Genomic DNA, 25,254 nt, shown 5'->3' with positions numbered 1-25,254 from the left:
TTCAGTATTGAATTTTTTGTTTTATCTTTTTGGCTTTATTTTATGAACTACAGTGTTGCAGAAAAAATACTTATGATAGTGTCTGCCTTCAGTTTTGACTTTTCTCTGTCAATTCTAGTTGCAGTAAAATTAATCAAATTTGAGAAGAGACAGAAACAATTGGTACATAGGAGGGACTGCATGTCTTAGAAAGTTTTAGTTAAATCAACAAGTATGAAATTTCTTTTGTTAATTGCTACTGTACATCTGGAATCCCATCTGAGTAAAAATGTTAATGGTTTGCTTTTCTGAGACATTCAGCATTGCATGCTCTGACTTCTGTGGAAGCTGCAAGATCTGAAGTGTTTTTGAAAATCTTGCCAAAGTGTCAGAGGAGGAAAGCAAAGATATCAAATTATCACCATTATATCTTTCAGGGCAGGACAGTGTTGCACGAGGAAAGTGGCTTCATTGCCAAACAGATCATCTTTCCTTTCAGAACACTCTTACACTGTTCCTGCCTAATCCTCTTCTGACAGGAAAAATACTGTAATAATCCAAATACCCTGAGAGCTGTGAGTGTAGATGTGGGACGTTGTAGAAAATGTTTGCTTGTGGGACTGTGATGCGAGATTGTGTGTAGCAATGACGACTAAATGCTGTGACTGCACAAGTTTATATAAAATTTTTCATACCTTTGTATTAAAAATAAACATGCAGGATGTTTGTTTTAGAGAACTGAGCAGTGGGAGGGAATGCTCTATGAGTATTTCACAGGTTGGAGGAGAGAGAGCTCTTCAGGTATACTTTCTATTGGATGTTTGTATTCCTGTGTCACTGCACCCTTACCTTAGCCCCACAGCCTGGGACCTGCTTGACCTACCTCTGAGCCATATACATCTGAAGAACCAGTGGTACTCATCTTTGTCACTTTTACACCCAGTATGAATACTGACTGAAGGCAAAAACTGTATGAAGCAGGACTGAAGGGGAGCAGCTGCTTTCTGATAAGTCCTTTGGGCAAAGACTTAATGCAGCTATTATTATTTATGCAGGGTTTTTAAAAAAGTCTTTGCTTTGTTGTGCTGGTTCCTCATCATTGAAGGGAAGAAAATACGAGCTTTTGCTCCTCAGATCTTTGAAAAATGCCCGGTAAGATGCTTTTGGAAATTTGACCAAAGTAAGCTTACATATATTGTGTTTGGGAGAGGCAGACGTATTCAACAACCATTTTCTATAGACCAGGCTATTTTAGAAATGTGGCAGCTGAGTTTTCTGAAAGTCATGCTTTGCTTAGGAAAATACTGGAATGTGTTTTCCTTGTGTCTTTGTCAGAGAGTTTAAATCAAAGAACCTTGAAGACGTAAGTCTTTAAAGATTTGAAGGGATGGGCTTTAGAGTAAATGTGTCCTGTCTTTAAGGAAACTGACATTTGTCTCTTCATGTTGTACTGCAGCCTTTTGTGTTTTGCGTGATTATGAGAATTAGTTCCAAGCCAGGCTGATGATTGATTGAACTGAGTCAACTTTTGTTGAGGTTTCCAAAGCATTGCACAAGAGGTTTGAGGGGAAAAAGTTTGGGGGCATGTGACAGTTAATCTCATTAGCAGTAAGAATGAAGTTTAAGCACACTGTTCAAAATTTACTCAGATCTGTGCGGCTCTTTGTTTTAATTAACAATCTCCTGCATAGATTGGGAGCGTAAACTTCTTTCCACTTTCGTCCAATTAAATCATGCTTGGAAGCTGTCAATGGTGGGGGAACTCCTCCCTACCCCCCTTCTTTTAATTGTTCAGTGAGTCTGTTGAATAATGAAAGAATTTGCCTGACAGGTTTTTGTCGTGTTTCCTCCTCTTGATGAATTATTGCAGAGGATAGACGACAGTCTTTTGTCAAAAATGCATTGGAATGACTCATCCAATTCCTCAGAAAGTGACAATGAAGATCATTCAGCCTTCACACAGACTGAGCACAACATAGTTGCAGCTTACTTAATAACAGCAGGTATGGGCATGGGCAAATTGTTGCGTAACTTTTTAAACTAGAACTTGTAGATCTGAATCATTTTGTACAGTAAAAATGATGGTGTTTTATTTTATATTAGACAAGCTGTCTGATGGCTTTTCTTCATGCTTACTGACAAGTTAGCAATCAGCTGCCTGACTGAAATATGCAGAAACATCTGAAGTGTGCAGAATCTAAGTTTTCTGCTCTATATTTGAAGGCAGCATTGTGTCTCAAAAAATACATTTTGTTGATATGTAATTATAGAAGAGAGTGAGAATTAGTTTCTGCCAGCTTGCAAAAGAGATAAAAATAGGGCATAGCTGTCACATCTTGCATTTTTCTGTGATGTGCTCGAAGCTATCTTGAGATTTCTCCTGGGCCACATGTTTGTAGTAATATATGTGTAGTCTGAGCATGTGAGCGGGTGTCTGTTAGGGGGATGTAAGGGGAAGGGTTGGAATGTGACTTAGAGGGAGGGAGCTGGTCATTAATCAGAGAAGAGCAGATTCCAGTTGCAGCTGTATTTTTCACCAATGACACGTGTTAGAAAAGCACGCTGTGAGGCTTCACATCGTGTTTGTTCTCTGTGACTGCAGTGGTCTTCGACTGAACTTGAATGATTATAAAATTATTTTTATTCTCCCCTTAAACACTTGCTCATTGTATAACCACAACTTCTTCAGCAGTGCTTTTCTGAAGCACTGAGTGCCATAGTAATCAAATATCCACTTAACCAAAACTGAAATCTACTGTATTTAAAAACAGGCCTTCTGTACATTTATTATGGAAGAGCAAATCAGTTTAGTCTGTATTCATTGACTGTACCAATTTTTTTTTTCCATCTTGTAGTTAGATTTTAAAATATTGGTGTATTTTATATTTACATGAAATAGTATTGCTGATGGTTGCAGTTTATTTAGCATATATGTCTGAAGTGGTGAGTATCAAATTGCTGTTCTGGAAAAGTGGGTATTTTTGGATGCAAAGACAATAATTTATTTAAGTTCTTTGGAGAAATTAATAGAACAGCTACACAGAGCAGTAGGCTTCTTAAGAAGCTGTGGAGATAAATAACAGTCAAGTATTGGAAGCCTAGATATACCTCTTATATTTTAATTAAAAGTCATTATGTAGTATGTAACAAGGTGATATTTTCAGATAGCTTTGATCAGCTGGTATTTGGGATCAAAGCTATCATTGGTGATCATAGGGTATCAATGGAATTAGCCAGAATCAACCCAGCTCTTCTTTCTTAATCTTGCATGAAAATTAAATGTCTTGGGGAATAAAAAAAGTTGGACTACTTTGTGGTTTTAGTTTTTTTCCATATTTTGTTTCTAATTATAGTTGAGGGAGTCTAATAAATCTTTACTTTCCTAATGAAAAATATTTTTGACAATGAAGTCCATAAAATATTTGCAAGTATGATTGATTGCTTTGCAAAAGCATTATCACAGCTAATTTCACATCTGTAAGATTTAAGTCTTGTTAATAAGCAGATGTATAAGAATAAGAATGAAGCCTGGGTACAGCGCTCATCATTATGGAACTCTATAAAAGATTTAAGTGTTTCTCTCTTGTTTTCTGAGAAGGAAATAATTGTTAAGCATTACACTGGTCACTGTATTCATTTTTGTAATGACAACGGGGATACTCAGGCTGCAGCAAGCTATGCTGCCTCATGGATGTCTTTCTGCTTATAGTGGTGAAATGCTTGGGTATCACTTTAAAATGCTAGCTGGAAAGGTAAATTCCATGTTATACATGTACCTGATTTTTTTTACTTTGATGCTACTACCCAACATTGCCATGTCCCACTCCTGAACTATGTCCCTAAGCACCATGTCTACACATTCCAAGGGATGGCAACTCAACCTCTCTCTTGGGCAGCCTGTTCCAGTGCTTGATAACCTTTTCAGTGAAGAAATTTTTCCTAATATCCAAAAATACTCTTCCCTCATGCAGCTTGAGGGCATTTCTTCTCACCCTATTGCTTGTTCCTTGGAAAAAGAGACTGACCCCCACCTGGCTTCACCCTCCTTTCAGGTAGTTGTAGAGAATGATAAGGTCTCCTTGACTCTCTTTTCTCTGAACAACCCCAGCTCCCGCAGCTGCTCCTCATAAGATTTGTGTTCTGGCACTTTGACCAGCTTCAATGCTCTTCTAATGGGCACTGCTCAACTGCTGCCTGGAAAAACTTCATTCATCTGCTTGACCTGTTCCTCCGAAACAGTGAAGAGATAATTTCTTGTATCTACATGTTTTTTTCTCGCTTTGTTCAAGATGGAATCCATCTTCCGTCTTACATTTTTTTCCTCAAAGCATTCTTTTTTTGCTCTATTATTAGTGTATTTTAGTGATACTAACATTTTTAATGAATATAGGTTCCACTTTTTCCCCCCTGTTTTTCATTGCCTCCCCTCTCCCCCCCTTACTTTTAAGACTGGACTCTGAATGATTAAATTTAAGTGTGTCTAGAAGGGTCTTTTCTTCACCTTGAGGATACAAGCTTACAGTCCTCTTGTATGTCTGATTTTATTACTGGTAGCTGTAATATCTGTTAAAACATGCCTCATAAGAAGCCTGTGTTATTGAACTTGTAATTCTTCTTTGCTCCCTCTCTCCCGAGAGATGGCATGCTATCTGTCAACAGGAGAGCTGACAGAGCTGGCACTGCAAGTGGTTTTTTTTTTTTACTATGGTATTCATTTCAGATCAGATCCTCAGCTCCTTGTTTATTTAAATTTTAGAAGAGCATAGGATCAGTGTCATTCCTGAAATGTGTGAATATATGAATATGATAGATGACGGCATCTGCGTGGCCAAAAGATGTTGGACCTCCAACAGGAGACCTGCACCTGAGAACAGACATCCTTGGTGGTGTTAAAAGAAAGAAAGCTGAGGGTTAATTATGATTTTTCCTCATTTAATTTTAAAATTACTGAATCTCAGGGGTTAGCTGGGGCCTTCTGCTAGATCAAGTGCATAAGGTTTTTTTCCAACACAATTTTTTTTTAAGTCACCAACCCACATTCTTCTTTACCATGGAGGTCAGCACTGAACTTGGTGGCCAGAGTGTTTGAAGGGCAATCCTAGGTGCATTTGAATTTCTGCTATGCTTGTTGTCTTTGCATCAGAAGTCTTAGGTTTGGCAAATGCTCCACTGTCGGTGCTTACTGAATCCATGTGAAGGTTGCCTGACTGGAAAAGCTTTTTTTCTCCTTTTCAGGTGTCTATCGTTTTTGCAAAATTGCACTTGACTGAAAAGAAGTCTTTTTTTGGACTTACATATTACAATAGGCTGCATTTTCTTCTGCATGTGTATTACTGACTGGTGTGTATCTTTTGCAAAGTTTTCCTTCTTCTGTTTTTACAGGAGTGATAAGCATTTTCAGTAACATTGTTGTGTTAGGCATCTTTGTTAAGTACAAAGAACTTCGGACAGCAACCAATGCAATTATTATCAACTTGGCTTTTACTGATATTGGTGTTAGTGGCATTGGATACCCCATGTCTGCTGCCTCAGACCTGCATGGAAGCTGGAAATTTGGACATACTGGATGCCAGGTACTGCAAATCAGTTAGAGAGAATATTTTCAGCACTTAAGCAAAATGAGAAGTAAATAATGGCTCTACCTTGTGTTATTTTAAGAGATAAGGCAGAGATGCAGAATTTGACTCTGGACCTGAAGCTGATGTCAGGAATGTCAGGAATTTCTGGAGATGGTATTTTGTATAATTTTCATTTTAGTCTTATATTTACAATCAGAAAACATTAAAGTGTAACCTTATATTTATCAACTAGACATTTTAAAATAGCTTTCAGAAGGCTCACAAAATCAAATCCTGAAATGAAGATGGTTTTAGTAGCACAGGCACATTTGATGATTTTGCTGATAGCTAGAAAACTTTGATGGTTTACAGTTTTGATGGTGAGCTTGACAGATCTTGGTGAGTTCTGCTTGGCAAATGCATGTCCTTTTTGGGTGGGACTAATAGGATATCCTACGTGAAGGCCTCTAAGGCTTTTGGTCTCCATTAAAGATTTAGCCTACTCTTAAGAGCTATTTTTAGGAGTAGACTGGCTGAAAAATGTATACTCCCATAGCAGGGAGTTGGCGGCCTTTGCTCACTGTGTATTGTGGTTTTAATTTACATTATTGGTGGACTGTTGGGCTTAAGTGCCCAGGAATATGAGCAGTAATGTGAAGGCATATACTGAAAATGTGTCATAAGGCAAACATTTTGGACATTTACATAATGGATGCTTATCTGACATCAATTGCCTCAGTAGACAGTACCTTCACGCTCAAAATTCAGTCATTGTTTGGCAGGAAGCCTCACTTTTAACATCCTTGGATCTGGATTGACTTGCAATCTGTTCAGGTTGATGAGAGATCTCACTGATTTGAAAGTTAGACCACTTGAAGCACAACTCGTGTCAACCTAAACCAAGTGAATCCTGTGACCTGAGATGGCTGAATGCCATGTGGTTCTATTATAAGCGCTGGTGCCGTGTGCTCTGGCTCAGGGCTCTGTATTACTGGGGTGCCAGTGGTAACATAGCCCTCCCCGTCATCATTCCTGCTCAGGCTTCCCATGGGATAATGGGGCTGATGCGTTTGGAGCATGCTGGGATTGCAGCATGTATTGCTCGGTGCAAAATATCTGACACACATAAAAAGGGAGCCTGAGAGGGGAAATCAGTGGGCCATATCTGTGAAATCATCACAACAGATGAAAGAGTGATAATTCAGGTCCTCACATTTGCTAAGGCTGCAACTCTTCCTGATGGCCCAAACGCTCCTCAGGTTTCCTTAACATATATTGAAAACATGAAAAAAACCCCCCCAAACACTGAATCTCAAAATTTGCTGATTGAAGGACAGTGTTTCTTCGATTTTGAGACTGCTGTCTTTAGGATTTCTGATGTGCACACAAGCCAGTGCTTTTGAAATGTTTGGTTTTAATGAGCCACCTTCAAATTGCCTGCTTTGAATTAAGACCTTCAAGACCTTGCTTATGGAAGAGAACTCTGGCTGAATTGTGTTGTTTCAGTGCACAGATTTATGTTTGTGTTTTTGAAAGATTTCTCAGAAGTTATTTCCTTGCTTGTTTGTTTTAATTTCAGATCTATGCTGCCTTAAATATCTTTTTCGGGATGGCGAGTATTGGTTTGCTGACTGTTGTTGCTGTTGATCGTTACCTGACCATCTGCAGGCCTGATATAGGTACTGACTTAGGGGCAAAACTCGGTCACTGCTGGGAGGAATAAAATTCTGATTTGATTGTATTGTTTTCTCATGAATGACTCCATAGTTACAGCGCTGGGCAGAACTTGAACCTACTGCACCTGGTTAAATAAGTTACCTAGTTGGCATAGTGCACATTAAAGTGAAAAATTCATTAGGCTGTTACTCTTGTTTATAAGTTGTGTTTTTATGGCCATTTTCAGTCTTTAGAGGGCCACATCCATACAGAGAAGAACACAAAAAGCCTCTGGCTGTGTGAGGTTTTGACCTCTGTCAAGCAGGTGTGTGCCTCTGTTGTGTTAACACCACCCTGAGTGTTTTTCTCTCCTCTGTTACAGCTATGTTGTAACAGTTAATTCCTCTCCTGCAATCTTCCAAGGATGTACTTGAACGCAGTGTTGCATAATAAGCTTTTGGCGTGGGGTTGGGGTCAGGTATTGCCTGTATGCTGAGTTGGAAGGGGTGATGGTGTTCAAGTGGCTTTAAAGGCTGCAAGGACTGAGATGTCAGTCAGCAGAAGGAAACACGTATCCTACAGTGTTTGGGACTTGGAAAGGGTCTTTATTAACTCGTTAAGTGCTTGCCACGTGTGCTTGGAAGCCACCTGTCACTCCAGTTTGACACTGGAAAGAGGCAGCAGGTGAGAAGGGTTTGTGACTGTCTGTGCTTGGCTGCAGGAAGAAGGATGACCACCCGAAGCTATGCTGCTCTCATCCTTGCTGCCTGGATAAATGCAGTCTTCTGGTCCTCCATGCCTACTGCAGGCTGGGCCAGCTACGCTCCGGATCCCACTGGAGCAACGTGCACAGTAAATTGGAGGAAAAATGATGCGTAAGATTCCCCCTCACACTTTTATTTTTGCTGGCTCACTGAAGTCTAAGATTGATTAATTCACCACTGTAGGAGCGTAACTTCTTTCTGAAGCATGAAACAAAATTTTTAACAATAATTTAAAGCAATAGAAAATAACGAAGAGTAAGTCTAGAAAAAAAACCCCACAGGAGTTGAGATACGCTTCAAAATTTCAATACTTGTAGTTCCTATTAAAAAATAATAGATAAAGAAAAAATTCCTTATTATTTTAGAGCTTGTTACAAAACATCATAATCAAACCAAAATACCAAATTCTTTGGTAACTTTTCCTGGATGGCTATTTGTAAGTTACTCTGTTTTGTTTTTCTGTCTTATCAGGTCCTTTATTTCCTACACAATGAGTGTAATTGCTGTTAATTTTGTTGTGCCCTTAACAGTCATGTTTTACTGTTATTACAATGTTTCCCGGACAATGAAACAATATGCCAGCAGTAACTGCCTGGAGAGCATTAACATAGATTGGTCTGACCAAGTAGATGTGACAAAGGTAAATGAGTGCATTTTTTGTTTTAAGCATGTTCTTTGTATTAAAGTTCTATTGGCAAAGGAATGGTGTACCTTTTAAAGCATTTCAGTTTCCTATGTTCCCCTTTTATACTAAATATTAGCTGAATCTGAGCCTTGGTAAAAACTCTGAGCTTGACACACTAGATTCTTTATTTTTGATCTAATACCCTTTCCAGATTAATAGCTGCTTTGAAGGCTGGGAACATTGTGAATTTTCCTTTCCTCTCTCCTCTGTCATTACCTAGAAATGTACCTCCAAGGTGCCCTAGGACAACTTTTGCTTTGTGTCTGCAGAGTCCTTAGGCTTCCTGCTTGGTTCACAGATGTGTCTGGTCTGAAATGAATTGGTCAACTCTCATTGGAACTCGTGGTCTAGAAATGAGGGTGCATTTCCACTTCCTGAGCTATGTAATTCCAATCCCTTGTTCTTTTCAGTCTGTTGAGCTTATCTCTTATGTAAGCAGCAGCAAATGTCAGTTATGGCATGAAATGATATATCCTGCCTGGAAGGTTGACATTCTTTTTATGTATAAAAGTCCTTGAGTAATCTTGAAGTTCACCAGCTCCTTTGATTTTGTGTAAAGATGTGATTTATGGTTGGGCATGATGAAAAAGTGAGAGAGGACTGGACAGAAGAGTGTGTACCTATGTTTTTGAATTACTTATCAGTACAAACAGCATTCCTTGGAAACTTTCTCATTGCTAAGTTCTGAAGAATAGTATTTTTACCTAAGAAGAGTACTTTGGGTATTTTACTTTTGTGAAGAACTTTCAGAATACTTGAAATTGAGGACTCAGTTAAAAATTTAGACTTGTGTTTGTGAGGAAAATGCATTTTTCCTATTTTACGGTTGAAGACACAAAAAGAGAAAAAATTAATGCTTTGGAGTTAAGCAACATCTTTCTTTAGAACTGGACTACTATCTGCTTTTTGCAAATCAGCATCCTCTAAGCCTTCTATGCACCAAACTTCTAAATGAAAGGGTTCTTTCTTACATTTTGGTATTGTGTTTGGTATTGTGCTTGCATTTAAACAGAGATCTTCTGTGAGAGTCACTGCTTGTGTATTGATTGTGCTCTAGAGCAGCTCATGCAAAGTAGCTATTCTTGTTTCTCATTTTGTTAATCTCTGAAAGGCTAACTAGGAGCATGAGTGAGCAGCACTAGGGAATCCTGTGTGTACACAGCCCTGCAGTTTTGGTTGGTTTTCTGGTGGCTTGTTTTGTCCTCTTGATTCATTTGAGATTTCCATTCCAGTTTCCACCACTGATTCATGTTCCTGACAAAAGCCAGAAAAGTCTGTCTCAGTTGATAATCTCTCCTACTTTCTACTACCCCCAGTTTGTCACTGTCAGGTCTGGCTGTGATGTGGCATGTCCTGGGGTGTGAGCCTCAACCTGCCCAGGTTGTTCTCTCTGCAGGCAGGCAGAGAAGACATGACTGCTCAGATACCTCCTCTTTATCATACTTGAACATGTCTATAATGCTTCATTAAACCGAGCAGACACTTCTGGGTTCCTTCACTATATGTCCTAGAACATATACTTTATTTTATTTAATGGTACCGCAATTAAACCTTATGAAACATTTTTATGAACAGCCTAATTAAATATTTGGCTTTAATTTTTGTCTCTGTTCATATTTATTGTTTGTAATAGCATTCCAGAGTAACTTGTTATGGGTGTCATAATTAATGTGTGAAGTCCTCTCTGGTAATTGAAACTCCTGATGGGCAGATTTAACATAATGAGAAGCACTGATTTTGAAGGAATATTATATGTAATGAAATTACACCATGCCAAACACATGGCAGTGAGGTGTTCTATTAAATCACCAAAGTGAGATTTCAGCGTAAACTGTCAGAATGTGTTAGGTGTGCTTATTTAAATATTATTTCGTTCAGGATAGCTCTGTTTTCACATAGGTACATGTGCTTTTGTTACTAGATTTTGTTATAAGGTCTTCAACTTGAGTTAATATGGTTATGTATCTGTTCCTTTAATTTTACAGATGTCTGTTGTGATGATTATAATGTTCTTGGTGGCATGGTCTCCATATTCTATCGTGTGTTTGTGGTCTTCCTTTGGAGACCCAAAGAAAATTTCTCCTGCAATGGCCATCATAGCCCCCCTCTTCGCAAAATCTTCCACATTCTATAATCCCTGCATTTATGTCATTGCAAACAAAAAGTAAGTGTTCTGAAATTAGTACCAGTCTATTTCATGGTTTTAACGTGTCATCTGAGTATATAGAAGGATCACCTGTAAAATAAGGCAAACTAATTAGTGAAGAGCAAAGAGTATGCTGCTGTTAATTTACTGAAGATGACCTTCTGGACAGGAAAGCCTAAAATAAATTGTTATGATGATCATCAGAACATCTTGAATTGATACATAGTTTTGGGAACATATTAACATAGCTTTTGAACGTCCCATTTGTGTTTCCTCAAGGGGATTCAGTATGGAATTTGGATTGCATCAGTAGTAGACTGGTTTTAATGACTGTGGCTAAAGTGTGTGCGTCTTAGTGACATGAAACTTGTGTAGATTTTCTTATTTGATTTGGGATGTATCATATTCTGACAGATTAGGATGGATTAACCCTTTTCATTAAAGTAAATAGGTTAAGCCTATTCTGATTTGAGCAAGCATAACAAATGCTCTAATCAAGCCAGTGCCTCTGACTGAGGACTGTGTTTTGCAAAGAGGTGTTCTTCCTGTCTCTGCTACCAACCTTCAAGCAGAGCCTGTGATCTCTCCCTAGATGAGCACACCTGATCCTGCTGGAGTCAATGGAAAAACATCTGTGTTTTTTTCCCATTCTGTAAGTTCGTATTTGTTGTGGTTGTACACTCTCCTGGGATAAACAAAAAGCTGCGGTGATCCCAGTTTAAGAAGTGAAGTTAGCTTTACACTCTTGTACCTTGAAATGAAAAACACCCAGGTCCTTTTGAATAACAAATACATGTGTTTTATTAAGTACATTCTACTAATATTGAAAACTACTGTAATAGTTAAGACCACCTTACAGAATTTTTCCCTTCTGTTTGGTTCTCCAGCTAATGATCTTTCTGTGGTCCCTCTTTTGCCCTTTGCAGGTTTCGGAGGGCAATCCTGGCAATGGTGCGATGTCAGACAAGACAAGAGATAACCATAAACAATGCTTTGCCCATGAGTGTATCTCAAAGTGCATTGACATCCCAGAACTCCAGTCGTTTGCCTGCATAAGTTACACGGAAAGAAGTGAAATCTGAGTTCAAGTTAATTAATCTTTTGGACAATTTCTTTTTGAATAATAATCTTTCCCAGATAGCTATTTTGTGTTAGTAACAGTAATCTTTTTAGAGAATTTAAGGAGTCAAAATCTGCCAAGACTTTAGTTTTTGAGAGTGAGTTTTATGGGTCCAGTATGTCTGTCCCAAGAAAAAAGGGGTAGCAAAGTGGCCACTGTGACTCTTAGACAAGGTTAGAGTTAGACAAGGTGACAGAGGGGCCAGGAAAGATAGAAGTGCAAAGTTCTTAGGTTCAGTAACCCCAGATTTTTCATATGGATTAATTCCTTTAATGAAGTACTTTCCACCAGCTTCCCTTGAAAGTTTTCCAGACTTCAAATATTCTGGATACTCCCTATGACTGTATATATTCATACCAAGTGTCCATGTTGATATGCTTTGCAAAGTTCTGTTTCTGTGAATATGTTAGATTGTCAAAATATCTACACTGACCCCATACAATCTTTTATTAGGTTTTAGGATTTTGAAGGAATTTCAGCATATTTTAAGTATTTTTAAAAATTTGATTGGCAGAACCAAATTAATTTGTAGTAAAAACAGCTATTGTTTTGTAAGTAGTATGTATCTAGTGCTGTGACTGCACATCAAATCCTGAAAATGTGACAAGTTGTACCCTAAAGCTTCCCACTTCAGGAGGCACATAAAACTGAGTAAATATTTATGGTAATTTCTCATCACTTCTAAGTCAATCTTATGTTTATATAGATCTGATGTTTAATTTTCAAGAAATACCTTTGTCAATATGAGCAATGGATTTATTCAGGGTGAAAAAGATGACTGTGTAGATTTAGCTTCAACTATTATGTATGTGCACATATGCAGTTTGGCTTTGCAGTGTAAAACTTATTTAAAGTATATGTGTATTTTTGGCAAAACCCTGTTTTTACAGGATTTTTAAAAGCTCTGGAATCTAGGCTTCCTATTGGTTTGCCATTTTCAGTATTAAAGAAAATGCCATGCAATATCCTCATGGTGTACTAGATTTCCTTCAGGAACCTTGGAACACTTTATAGACACTATAATATATGCACTGCCTCTTAGGAGAAGAAAAGAGGTATTTTATTACACACTAACTTTACTATCTACATATTAAAAAAATCTTGGAACATGGTTGGGTGTGATTTGAAGCAGAGTGTGTTCTGACAGAGTAAAGAACGAGCTGGTTTAACTGATGCCATTCAGGATACATTTGAAGGTTAAGCAACTGCAGATCTCGGCTAATCTGTTGTAATCTGCTGTTACTAAATGGATGGCTACATTCACATTCATAGCACACTGCACATGAGTGCCTGGGAATAAAGCTTTCACATTTCTTCATGCCAGTTTTTCTGGGAGGAAGCCATGTATCTGTTTATTTGCTTCTACCTCCTAATGAATTTTTTTGAAGAAGTTCATGGCTTTTGTCCTTCACAATGCACTTGCGTTTACCATGGCAGAAGTGATGGCACTGGAACAAGGTATATGTTTTATTATTTGTTATATAGGGCAATTTATAAGGAAAAGGGTTGAAGAAAGTGGAGATAATATTTTCAGACATTGCTGTTATTTCTAGCATAGTTGCAATGAAGGCATATTTTACATTAGCCTTCTTACGGCTAGCAGCATTCCTGAACAGGAGCAGATGGTGATTATGGCTTTGTACTTAGCAAATAGCTACTCTAAATCTTCATTTTTTGCAGGAGGCAATTTCTTTCTGTTCCATGACATTCCATTCCATGACTATTGCAATGTCTTTTCTCTCTCTACAAAGTAATTAACTAGTGTAAGGTGATTCTGGTTTGAATAAATACAGTAGCTTCTTTTTTTTTTTTTTAGTCAGCAGTAAATCATGTAAATTTTGATAGTGAGGAGGTTAATTTGAAATGTGATGACCTGGTATTGTTGTGTGCATTTTAGGAGATGCTATTTGTCATTGCTGTTTATTCTCACAGCCTATCTGGTATAAAGCTGCGTGAGGAAAAAGTAAAATAGAGGAATTATCTAGAGAAAAAGGGGGAGAAAATTAAGGATAGACTTATTGAAGGCAGAGGAATCTTCAAGCTAGTATGTGCAAACAATATACTCCAAAGAAATTGTTTCCTGAAATAAAATAACTGAAAATGCTTAGAAATCCCATTTCACTGAAATCCTTGTGAGCAGAAAGTTGTTTTCATCTCTGTAAAGCAAGTAATTTGTACATAGACATCAAAAAGAGGTCTAGAAAGCTCTTCTGTACTTATTTTTCTTGGGTATATTTTAAATTTTCAGTCTATTCTGAAAGGTAAGTATAGAAAATACTTGGAATCTTCATCACACACACAAAAAATACAGATTAGTAATATTAATTTTGAGTTTTAATAAGGGGGTATGCAGTTCCCATTTGAGATACATGCATGTATTATTCCTTGTACAGTGACTTCTGTCTTTCAGTTGTCAGTTGAGTGAGGGGTGGATAGAGGGTGGTGCTTACATACTTTAGAATAAAGCAAATCTAGGTTTTATGTGATGTTTTCAGTTCTAGTTTGTATTCCTTTAGTCTTTAGAGACTCCATGTTTGTGGAATTTGTTCAACTTTTAAGTGCAGAGGACTGTTCTTGATTTCCATGTTCTTTGTTCTGGTGGTAGTGTTGCAGAAAGTTACAGCAATTGCATTTAAATCTGAAATTCAAATTTCTGATAAATAAATACAAATATCTCTCTCTCCCTCTTTTTTTTATTATTATTATTTTTATTTTTATTTTCCCTGTTTCTAGGTCTGTACTCTGTAATGACCCTGACATGTATGAGATCCCTGTGAATGTTCCTGTGGATACTGTAAAACTTCGTATAGAGAAAACTGTCATACGAAGGATTCCAACTGAAGCCTTTTACTACCTGGTAGATCTCAAATACCTGTGGGTCACTTACAACTGCGTAGCCAACATTGATATCAGCAGCTTCTATAACTTGAAACAACTGCATGAGCTGAGGCTGGATGGTAATCTGCTTTCAACTTTCCCTTGGGAATCCCTGGCAGAGATGCCCAACTTACGGACTCTCGATCTTCACAACAACAAGGTGACCAGCATTCCTGCTGATGCTGGCCGCTACCTGAGAAACCTCACCTACCTGGACCTATCCAGCAACAAGCTGACCACCTTGCCATCAGACCTCATGGACATCTGGCCCCCCTTCTCAGGCGCTATCATGTCCAAGAACACAGACATTCTGGTGACACAGAGAGTAATCCTGGGTATGTTGAACAGCCTGTTCATTCCTTACTAAAATATACTTGAACATTAAATTGTGAGTGAGAGCAGTTAGGGGACCAGCCTAGGATTCAGGAGAGGGGGTTTTACCTGGTCACTCCTGTGTTTCACTCTGTGGTCATTTATTTATTTTCTACTGGTAACAGAAAACCATAAAATGAAGATAGCGACCCCCATGTGTGTTGTTACCTCAAAACTATAAAACTGAAGTAAAAGCTGTGAGAATCCAGTTTGCAGGAATGCAGGCCATTCAGTAGCTATATAAATACAGGACTTACATTGTGTTTCTGGTGACATTTCCCTCATCTTTGTATGTGTTTGCAACTGTAAGTGTGTCCATTTGCAGCTGCTTTTTTCCAGAGGCTCCCAAGCCAAGCAAGCGTCTAGCGTTGATGCTCATATAAAGCCTATCCTGTGACACCATGCTGCAGATAGTGTCAGTGGCCCAAAACAGGGCAACTTTGATCTTCTGGGACATCTGCTGACCTTGCATTACTCTAAAGCTGACTGATTATGCCGAAGTTTTTCTTAATTTACATATTGAATATGAGAGTGAGTAGGAGTCTGATCCCTATATATTCGTGGTACTTTTTATAGTGTTTAAGGTAAGTATTTAAGAATAATTTGGTCAGACTCTGATTTTATCATAAATTGATCCCCTTCTCTAGTAGGCAAATTGCATCAGTTCTCTTTGTGGAGTTGTGCTTTATCTGACAGTTTTATCTCCACATCCTAGTCTTGTCAGGGTAACTCGTTTCTCTTCTTTAGTTTCAGGCTGGAACAGTTCTATCAATACTGTTCTTTTCTATCACTGTTTACATATAAGTGCATATTTTGATGTGTTTGTAGTGCAGCAGGTGGAAGGGAGAAAAACCAGCTGGCTGTCTCTACTGCAGTAATTCTATAAGCCCTGGTAAAGATCTGTCCTGCATTGTACTGCCCAATATTTCCAATTTCTTGTTCTAATCACCCCTCCCCAATATTCAGTGTCCATTTGTTAAGCTGCTTTGTTTCACAGAAGAAGCTGCAGCTTGAAACTCTCATTCAGATCATAGTTTATATAAGTAACTTAATAGATGCAAGTAAGGCTGCATGACTTCATAAGCATGTTAACTGTAGGCTTGCATCATTGAAGGGTTTTTGTTTATTCAGGCTTAAAAAAAAAAAGAGTAAAAGCTGTAAAAGTAAGTCCATCTAACTTTTTACATCAGCACACTGAAGCCTACAGGAGGCTGTGAAGCACTGGATCTAGTCTTCATGTGGGAGTCCCAGAGGTTAATTGGTTTCCTAGTCTTATATAGCCCTCGCCAATTCAGACAAAACTAAAGGAACTAAGAAAAAAAAATAACGCACAACACAAAAAACCACCAAAAAATCTTCACTCACACCCCCTTCTCTCCCCTTAACTCTGGGAATTATCTGCAGGCTTCCTTGGTGCAGGCACTTTTCCAGCCTCCTGTAGTCCTGACAAACCCTCTGGTGTCAGCACTGAGTTCTTTGAAGGCTTGGGATGTGACCTTTGGACCGTTTTCTGTTGTGAACTGCAACTGGTCTCCAGAAAGGAACATACACTGGGTTTAAACAGAACTGTGCTTCTCTTTTTCTTTTTGCTGTTAGGTGCTAAGGTAGGCTCTGTGCAGCCTTATAGATTTGCAAATGAGTACACAAAATTCCAGGTAGTACTTTCCTTGTGTTATATTGAGTAAATTTACCTTGGGTAAGCTATGAATGAATTAGCTGAATTTTGTTTTTCATTGACATCATAGTTTTCTGATGAGGGTATTCCAATGCAGACAGACAGTGCCTGCTACATAAACTCTGTAGTGAACAAGAAAACCTCCCCTTTCTCTGGAGATTAGAAAGTGCAATGCTCTTTATGTAATGGGTTATTTTGACAAGTTTTTTTAGACTCCACTGAGTATTAGTGCTTCCTTTCTGATGGCCCTCCTTTCTCTGCTGGGCTTGGTGGAGCCTGAGAAAGAAGTACATCCCACAGATATCCTCCTCCTCCTCCTCCTCCTCTGAGCTACAGATAGGGATTCACAGAGACATGTGGTCAGGAAGGACCTAGCCGACTGGGATACAGATCCAGAGGAGCTGAGCCATTCTGGTAAAGTCAGTGCTGTTCTTAAAGCCTGTGGCCAGACCATCCCAGAGCATTCCATGATAACCTTCTCCTGTGCTTATCTAGTAGTGAGAAAGTTTCTCTTAATATCTAACCTCAATCCCCCTTACTGCAAACTAAGCTGATTACCTCTTGTCCTACGATGCATGCGCATACAGAAAAACTAATCACCATCTCTTATAGTAGTCTTTCATAGGTTTTCCTTACCTGTTTGCCATCCTAACTAACCACACCATTTCTTTCTCCAGCTTCTAAAACAATGTGAAGGTTTTTGTGGGTTTTTTTGGTTGGTTGGTTTTTGTTTGAATTGGTTTTTTTGGTTGGTTTGGTTTTGCTGAGTTTTTTGATTTGATTGGTTTTGCTGTGTTTTGTTTTTTTTTTTTTTTTTTTTTTTTTTTTTTTTTTTTTTTTTTTTTTTTTTTTTTCCCCATCTGTGCGGTTTTTGTATTTTCTTTTAATTTTCTACCATAGTTACTGTTTCCCTTTGGACACCTTTAGGTTTAAAAAAAATGTTTCTCTTAAAATGCAGTGCCCACAATTGCATGCTTTGATGCTGAAGAGTGTTCTATGTGCTCTAGCCACTCTCTGTGGGAGTATTCAGCCTGACCTGTTACCTACATGGAACCATCACTGCAGCCAGAACTCTGCTGGAAGCTGGAATCCAGAGTGCAAATGCTGATTTTGTCTAGTCAGGAAAACAGCAGGCAGATTCTAATTAGTGCACTCAGCTATGGCTTGAGCTGTCTTCTCTCCTGGTTCTGGCAAACCAAGATTGTCACATGTATGTAATTAACAAGGTCAAAACCAGCAAGGCCCGAAACTCATATGTTTGTGCAAATGTATTTTTTAACACCAGGAAGCAATTTTATTTTTGGTGTCTTGACTGAGCATCAAGACAGTTGCTCGTATGGGAAAGTTCAGGTTCCCCATGACTCTTGTCCCCCAGGGACTCTTGGAGGAGCCAAAGGCTACTTTTGCCAGAGGACTGGCATGTTAGCATCTCCTTTTCCCAGTACATCATCTCTGTACTAAGAGGTTTGGGGTTTTTAACTACTTCCCACTGTATGAGGTTCCTCTGTGTGTGCACTATGCTAAATGAAAGAGGGTTAGGGAATGATTCCTGGCCCTTTGTCCAAGTGGCTGGCTCTGGCTCTCATCCACACAGTTTAGGGCCAGCTCTTTTTAAAGCTGACTGTCTGTTCCACACTTTGTAAGATTTAGCCCTTGGTTCTCTGTGGCCTCTACAGGATGCTACAGTGGCTCTCAAATGTATTTCTGGGAATGGGGATGTTTTCTCTTCAGTCTAACCTGTCTAAAATTACGTGAGAATTGCTTTGGAAATCATTCATCTGTGCCTTTAGAATATGAAATAGCCAGGGTATGTTGTATGCCTGAAGGGCTGACAGACATGCAGAATAGTTTGGAGGTACAAAACCTGCTGCACTTGCTTTGGAGGAGACAACAGGATAGAGAGCCATCCTTGGTGTGGTCTCATCCATGAGCCTTTCAGGGAGCAACCCCTGGAGTGCCAACTGTTCCTGGACCCATGTCTGGCTTTGTCTTGGAAAGTGCCCTCTGGAGCAGCTCGAAACGAAGCTGTGGAATGAGCTGAAAATGAAGCAGTGCAAATGATTGGGCGACTAGTGTGTGAATTCACCCGTCCCTCTTGGTTATCTCTGGAGTCGTAGCCTGATACTTTGATCCAAATCACAACCAAATTTCAGCGCTGGCTGCTGCTGTAGAGAGATTTACATTTCTGGCAGGAATGATGGGAGTAGAATTTTCCATACGGTGGACTCTAGTGAGTCACTGAGATGAACAGATGAGTCCAGTATTTGACAGAGTGGCAGTTATTTGAGATCTTGCCTCTGTTGCATGCAGAGGTGCCAGAAATTTGGAATACTGCAGGTCCATGAGGCTCCCACCTGTTACGCTGAATCATGGGGTAGATATTGCTTTTCCTGAAGCTACTCTCTTAGCAATTGCCATGTGGTGAAAATGCTGTGACACAGTGCTGAATAGGGAATTTACTGTTTAGAACCATGGATCAAAATGTGTAGGTTCAGCTGGAAAGAGCCTGGACTAGGCTGGCCCAGATGTGGTGAATATTTCTATCAGCCCAAAACTTGAATATTTTTTATCCTGCTATTTTGCAGCCACTGAAAATCAATGTGTTACACAAGTTATGCTCTGAGTCTGGTTAATGATTTACAAAGGAAATTTTGCTCATAGCTAAAGTCCATATTGACACAGCCCAGGGAAACCCTGCTTACTGAGAAGACTACAAAAATGTGCATGCACAGACAAATATACATAAGTTTGCCATTGTATGTGTAAGCATACATATAGATGTGTGAGAGTAAATATAAAATATGCTAAATCTAGAATAAAGGCGTTTAGAGCAATTTATAGCTAATAATTTATAATTAATATTAAAATAACAGTGCATTGGTATATTGCAATGCATAAATATTTATCAGTGTTTGTTTTGCCTGGGCTTGTATTTCTTTCTCAGATCAACAAGCTGCCTTGATATTTCTACAAAAGCATCCAAAATTTATGAAGACATTCTCTTTCCTCAGATACATGTGCCATCAGAGATTTATCATTATTTTAATTTTTGGTTCTTAAGAAATTATTTCTTTTAATAAAGCTCCCTAATATTTTCCATTTTCTTAATATTCCCCCCTTTTTAACATTTTCTTTATTCTTTCACGTGTTTGTTCTCACTTCTAACATATTGTCAGCACAAGCTGTTAAAGTTCAAAATGCCTCTTGTAGTTTGGAAACTAGGTTTACATTAACATTTCTGTTCTCTTCAACCCTAACTGAAGTATAATGAAATTCAGTGTTTTATCTTGCTTCCAAGTCAATTGTGCTTTCACCTTTTCATTATGGGAATTCACATAACTTGGTGATTTACAATGCCTAGAAATAATTGGAATACTGTCAGACATTGGCAAGACACAGATAAACTGAGGGGCTGTGCTGTGGGGACAAGGAAGGAACTCATGTAGCTGTATCTATTATATATATTTGAGTAAGTCCTGCTTCTTTAGGCAGTTTAATTGGGAAGCATGATGGACGGGGAAGATGAGGTGGCTGACTGACAGAACTTTTCCTTTGCCCTACATTCAGATGGTCTAACCTGTGTCCTAGGCTGGAATAAACAGTCATCCAATCTAAGGACTGCTCATTGTTGCTTCATCATTCTTTTTATTTTGTCAATTTCTGATACCTATTAAAATGACTTTGGCTTTTCTTCAGGGCACGGTGAGAATATGACAGCTGTGTATGTGCATATGTATTAGGAAAAGTTCCTTCTCTGGAAGAGGTTCAGGGAAGTGGTGGAGTCACCATTCCTGGAGGTATTTAAAAGACATGTAAATGTGCCACTCAGGGTAATGGTTTAGTGCTGGACTTGGCAGTGCTGGGTTAGCAGTGGGACTTGATGGTCTGAAAGGTCTTTTCTAATGTAACCGTTATTTGGTTCTGTTTCAAAGGCTTTTGACTGCTTCAAGTAGGTTAAAACCAATAATAAACCCCTTCCTTTCCTGCAGTAAATTTCTTACTATAGTTGGGAAAATTGCAAGAAAGTGAGAAGAAAAAGAAAATTATGGGAGTCTCTGACTACAGAACATCCCTAATTGAAAAGATGAGTCCAAATAGTTACACATGTCCTGATTGAGCAGAATTTTTATAAGCACAATCTGTTGATGTGCCTAGATATACAAAACACTTGGATAGTATCTTTTCTCCTTATGACTATATGTGTGAAGTTCACAGGTGAAGTTTTTATGTTTTGGATATTTTTTGGAAGAAAAGCAGTTTCTGATACACTTTCCTTTGACTTCTCTTTCTCTGGTCTGGCAAACAATAAGTAGTGAATAGATGTAAAATCTCTTCTGTCTGGAAGGGGTGAAATTGGATTGTGATGTCAAAGTCACAGAATCTCTTCAGGTCAAGTCTTGTTTTAAAGAGCAGGGATTAATTGGGGTTTACTGCAGTTTTAACCAATCACCACCACTGCTCTTAAAATAACCTAATCTTAGTCTGGTGGTAAAAGGAAGAAGTAGTTAATTATTCATGTATTCTTTCATTTGCAGGTTTTTTTCCAGAACAACCCATCATTTCTTCAATATCTATTTTGATAATTCTTAACCATACACTCTGAAAAATATTTTAAGGTGTTTAGGGCTTTTTTTTTTTTCAATACTGGTTTGACTTATGTGGTTGTTTATTGTACTGATCAGTACATTCAGTAGCGAGGGGTCCTTGCATACCATCCCTTATTTCAGACCATAAGTTTTGTTTATTAGTAGTACTTGGAGAAAATGAGAAAGGCATATTCAAAATTGTAAGTCCAATAAGAAGATCTTTGAACTCCTGAGTGATACGCTGTGTTGTGTTTTACCTGGTGACGCCATTGTTGCTCTATGAAAGCCAACATAGTGGAGTAATCAATACCAACTGAGGATTTAGACTGATATTTCTCAGAAATGGCTATTGTCTTCCAACATCATAAGTTCACGAAGAGGGAAAAGCTTCTAATTCATAGACTGGAACCAAGAACCAAAGGTTATTGGCTCTGACAGAAGAGAGGGTTCTTGTGTGCTATCATAAAAATATTGTAGTCATTACGGTGTTTTGTGGTCCTTCCTATTTTCTACTCTTCTGCTATTCTTTTTAAATACATTTCAGAAGCTGTGGTGAGGCCAACTTGTAACAATATTGGTGTAGTTCAGAGCCAGATAAAAATTTTGTTGGCCTAAAGCTTTTTCTCCATAGCTTTTATCCCTTTTTCTCAAGGGGCAGAGATGTTGGTATAAGCTCAAAACCCTTAAATCGTTGTGTTCTCCTCAAGCACTGAAAAAGGGGTCAGGGAAGGTCAAGCTGTAAGAGCCCAAAGAAGGACTAAGAGCAGAGGAGAGTGACACCAAACAATAGCCCTGAGAAGCTGTCTATCCAGAAGGCAGAGGCAGGTGAAAATGTATCAAAATATATCATCAGTCTTAAGACATCTTTTCAAAGTGGTTTTAAATGTGGTAGATAAATAGCAAAGTTAAGCACAGGTAATGCCAGCACATCACTATGCCTCTGTAAACTTCTGTGAAGAAGTTTAGCTTAATAAACATTCATACTGTTCTCCCTAACCTCGGAAAATATTCCCCTACCAATCAGCTGAACAAAAAACACAAGTTGACAGAGAAAAGATTAACTCAGATTAGGTCCAGGGTTGTCCTTGATTGTATTTGGTAGTAGTCATGTGTTATACTGTAATCACAATATCCATATATTGACTGACAACTTTTTTTTTTTCTTTCCCTGCTTACCTCCTTGCCTCAGGTTTTCAGGACAACCCATGGTTTTGTGACTGTCGCATTTCAAAGCTAATTGAATTTTCCAAAATTGTGGACACCTCCGTTGTACTTCTTGATCCATTGGTTTCATGTAGCGGACCTGAGAGCCTGGCAGGAATCATGTTCCAGAGAGCTGAGTTAGAGCAGTGTCTTAAACCATCTGTGATGACTTCAGCAACAAAAATCACCTCTCCTCTGGGCAGCAATGTCCTGCTACGCTGTGACGCCACGGGGTACCCAACACCACAGCTCACTTGGAATAGGTCAGACAATAATCCAGTGAACTATACAGGTATAACTGCTCTTTTATAGGAGATGGGAGAACCGAAAATTATTGGGTTGCTTGTGCTTTGAGATCATTGTAATGAGTAACAATGGACCAAGTATTGTGTCAAGCTGGCAATCGTATCTGTGCAACAGCTGTTATGAAATGCTCTGTCTAGTTCTCAATCTTTACAGGTCCACCAGGCTGTTTTGATTCTGGATGTGGTCTGTTACAAAAACAATGTGTCTAGAAGGGGGAGATGGCTAAAGTGGGGCAAAGATAAAGGAAAATGGAGTTTGGGTTAGTTGTACTCTAAAAGAAGCTAAAAAGTAGAAAGGAGAATTTTTTGCTGCAACCTCTCTTCGAAAATGTTCATGTTGAAAAAAGCAGTGAGACGATAACTGTATGACTTAAAACTCAGCATTGTAAACAGAAAATTTTCCAAATTCGTGTTTTCTGTGTGCAAATGATGCAAGGCTATAATTGTCTGACATCATTCTAGCTGCTATGACGGATACTTATGTAGTAACTTAGATGTAAAAAATGCTACTTGCTAATGCCAAGTAGTTTGCAGTTATCATAGGTCTGTTGAAGGTAAGAGAACTAAAATATCTTAGAACAAAGGTAATTTCCAATAGCATTTTAAATGGGTAGCATGGTAAGTATCACAGGAAGTATTTAAGCGTCAATAGCAGCTTTAAGACATTTGGTTTCACTTCATGTGGTTTTGTTTTTCTTAGTGAAACTGCAAACTATATTCTAATAACTCCAGACATTTATTTCCATTTTGACCCACGCTGAGCACTTTTAATTAGTAATAGATTATGGCTGGGAATTCCACAGTTTGTCTTGGAAATTTCGTTTGTTTTGGTTTTTTGTTTTTGTTCTGTTTTTTTGACTGCTTGTGTTTAATTTTTTAAATTGTCATATATGTGATTCCTTCTGGCAGAAAAGGAAGGAGTCTAATAATGTTTACTTCCTCTTTACTTCCCATTCATAATGTTTTACTCTTTGCATTTCCCCATAGTAATTCAAGAAACTCCTGGAGAGGGTGTCAGATGGTCTATAATGAGCTTGACAGGAATTTCATACAAGGACGCAGGAGAATACAGATGTAAAGCCAAGAACTTGGCAGGAATGTCAGAAGCTGCTGTGACGGTCACAGTGGTTGGCGTAGTTACTACAACTGTGTCACCACAGAAGTATGGGAGGAAGCCAGAGGCTGAGAGGCAGAATACAACTCAGGAGGAATCCAAGCAGGAACCTGAGAGAACAACCACACCTCTTCCCACCACGCTTACCACCACAGCTCTGGTTAGCACTGAAAGATCCACCAGCATGACATTTACTGACAAAAAGCAATCCAGGCTCATGTTAGATGGAAAGAAAATTTCAAAGGCAGTGACAAATGGAAACAAAAAGCAGATTGGAGATTTAAGCAAGAAAGGTGAGGATACTTCATTGAATATGGCAGGTATGACTGAGCAAAATGTTACTGTGAAGAACATAAGAGTGATCAGTGAAACTGATGAAAGAGTGACCTTAACTTGGAAAATTGTCAATGCCACAGGCAATTCTGCTGTGACTGTGTTATACTCCAAGTATGGTGAGAAAGATATGTTGCCTCTCAGCACTGATTCTAACAAAAACAAAGTCACAATCGATGGTTTGCAACCTAGTACTCAATATATGGCATGTGTGTCACCCAAAGGTGTGCCACCTACAAAAGAGCAGTGTGTTGTTTTCTCCACTGATGGGTTAAATGATGAAAGCAGCTCTGAGTTTTCTATTCTGATAGTGGCCAGCAGTGCAGCGTGCGTGGTTGTTTTGCCTTTGATATTTTTCTTACTCTACAAAGTTTTAAAACTTCATTTGAAACCAAAATCTGCAAAGGAAGCTGAACTTGCAAAAGAGACTTATGTGCAGTTTGAAACACTGTCCCTGAAGCCACGAACACTGAGTGCAGGAGATCAGCTCTGGGCACGAAGGTACACAGATGAGTCAGAAAGACTTCTGCTTTGCTCTAGGTCAAGCATGGATTCTCAAATGACCTTCAAAAGTGAGGGCTCCAGGTCTGAGTATCTGTGCTGAGCATGGGTGAGGGTGGAGGTGAAGTAAATAATAGGTAAAATTAATACAGAATGGTGATGCTGCAGCTGGAAGCAGTTCGGTGCTAGATGGTGGTCAGAATACGTTACCTGGTGTAACTGAGTCTTCCTGGGTGGTGGTGGGTAGGAGGGAGAATAGAAGAAAAATGTTACCTGTTTATTTTCTTTTTTTTATGCTTGTGGTTTTGGGTGTGAAGGAATGATGTTCTTCCGAAGAAAAATACAGTGTGAAATGGTTCCATGGTTAAAGATATTTTATG

The 25,254-nt window shown here is 38.7% G+C and overlaps 2 protein-coding genes across 2 annotated transcripts; both read left to right on the top strand.

Moving 5' to 3' along the window:
* Positions 1-1,876: 1,876 nt before the first annotated feature.
* RRH (retinal pigment epithelium-derived rhodopsin homolog) lies at positions 1,877-11,844 on the top strand. Its single transcript, XM_066185003.1, has 7 exons — positions 1,877-1,982; positions 5,362-5,552; positions 7,117-7,216; positions 7,915-8,068; positions 8,429-8,597; positions 10,628-10,806; positions 11,715-11,844. The coding sequence occupies exons 1-7, from the start codon at positions 1,877-1,879 to the stop codon at positions 11,842-11,844; spliced, it is 1,029 nt and encodes a 342-aa protein (XP_066041100.1).
* A 1,314-nt stretch (positions 11,845-13,158) lies between these two features.
* Positions 13,159-24,977, top strand: LRIT3 (leucine rich repeat, Ig-like and transmembrane domains 3). The gene is made up of 4 exons (XM_066185002.1): positions 13,159-13,366; positions 14,642-15,120; positions 22,608-22,913; positions 23,914-24,977. Exons 1-4 carry the CDS (start codon positions 13,251-13,253, stop codon positions 24,975-24,977), a joined length of 1,965 nt encoding a protein of 654 aa, XP_066041099.1. The 5' UTR covers positions 13,159-13,250.
* Positions 24,978-25,254: the final 277 nt, after the last annotated feature.

This window comes from Chamaea fasciata, unplaced genomic scaffold, assembly GCF_029207755.1.
Source record: "Chamaea fasciata isolate MVZ Bird 193981 ecotype frontalis unplaced genomic scaffold, bChaFas1.0.hap1 SCAF_6, whole genome shotgun sequence".
NCBI lineage: Eukaryota > Metazoa > Chordata > Aves > Passeriformes > Sylviidae > Chamaea > Chamaea fasciata.
Note: the sequence above shows the minus strand (reverse complement) of the source record. Positions and strands in the feature narration are given on the sequence as shown.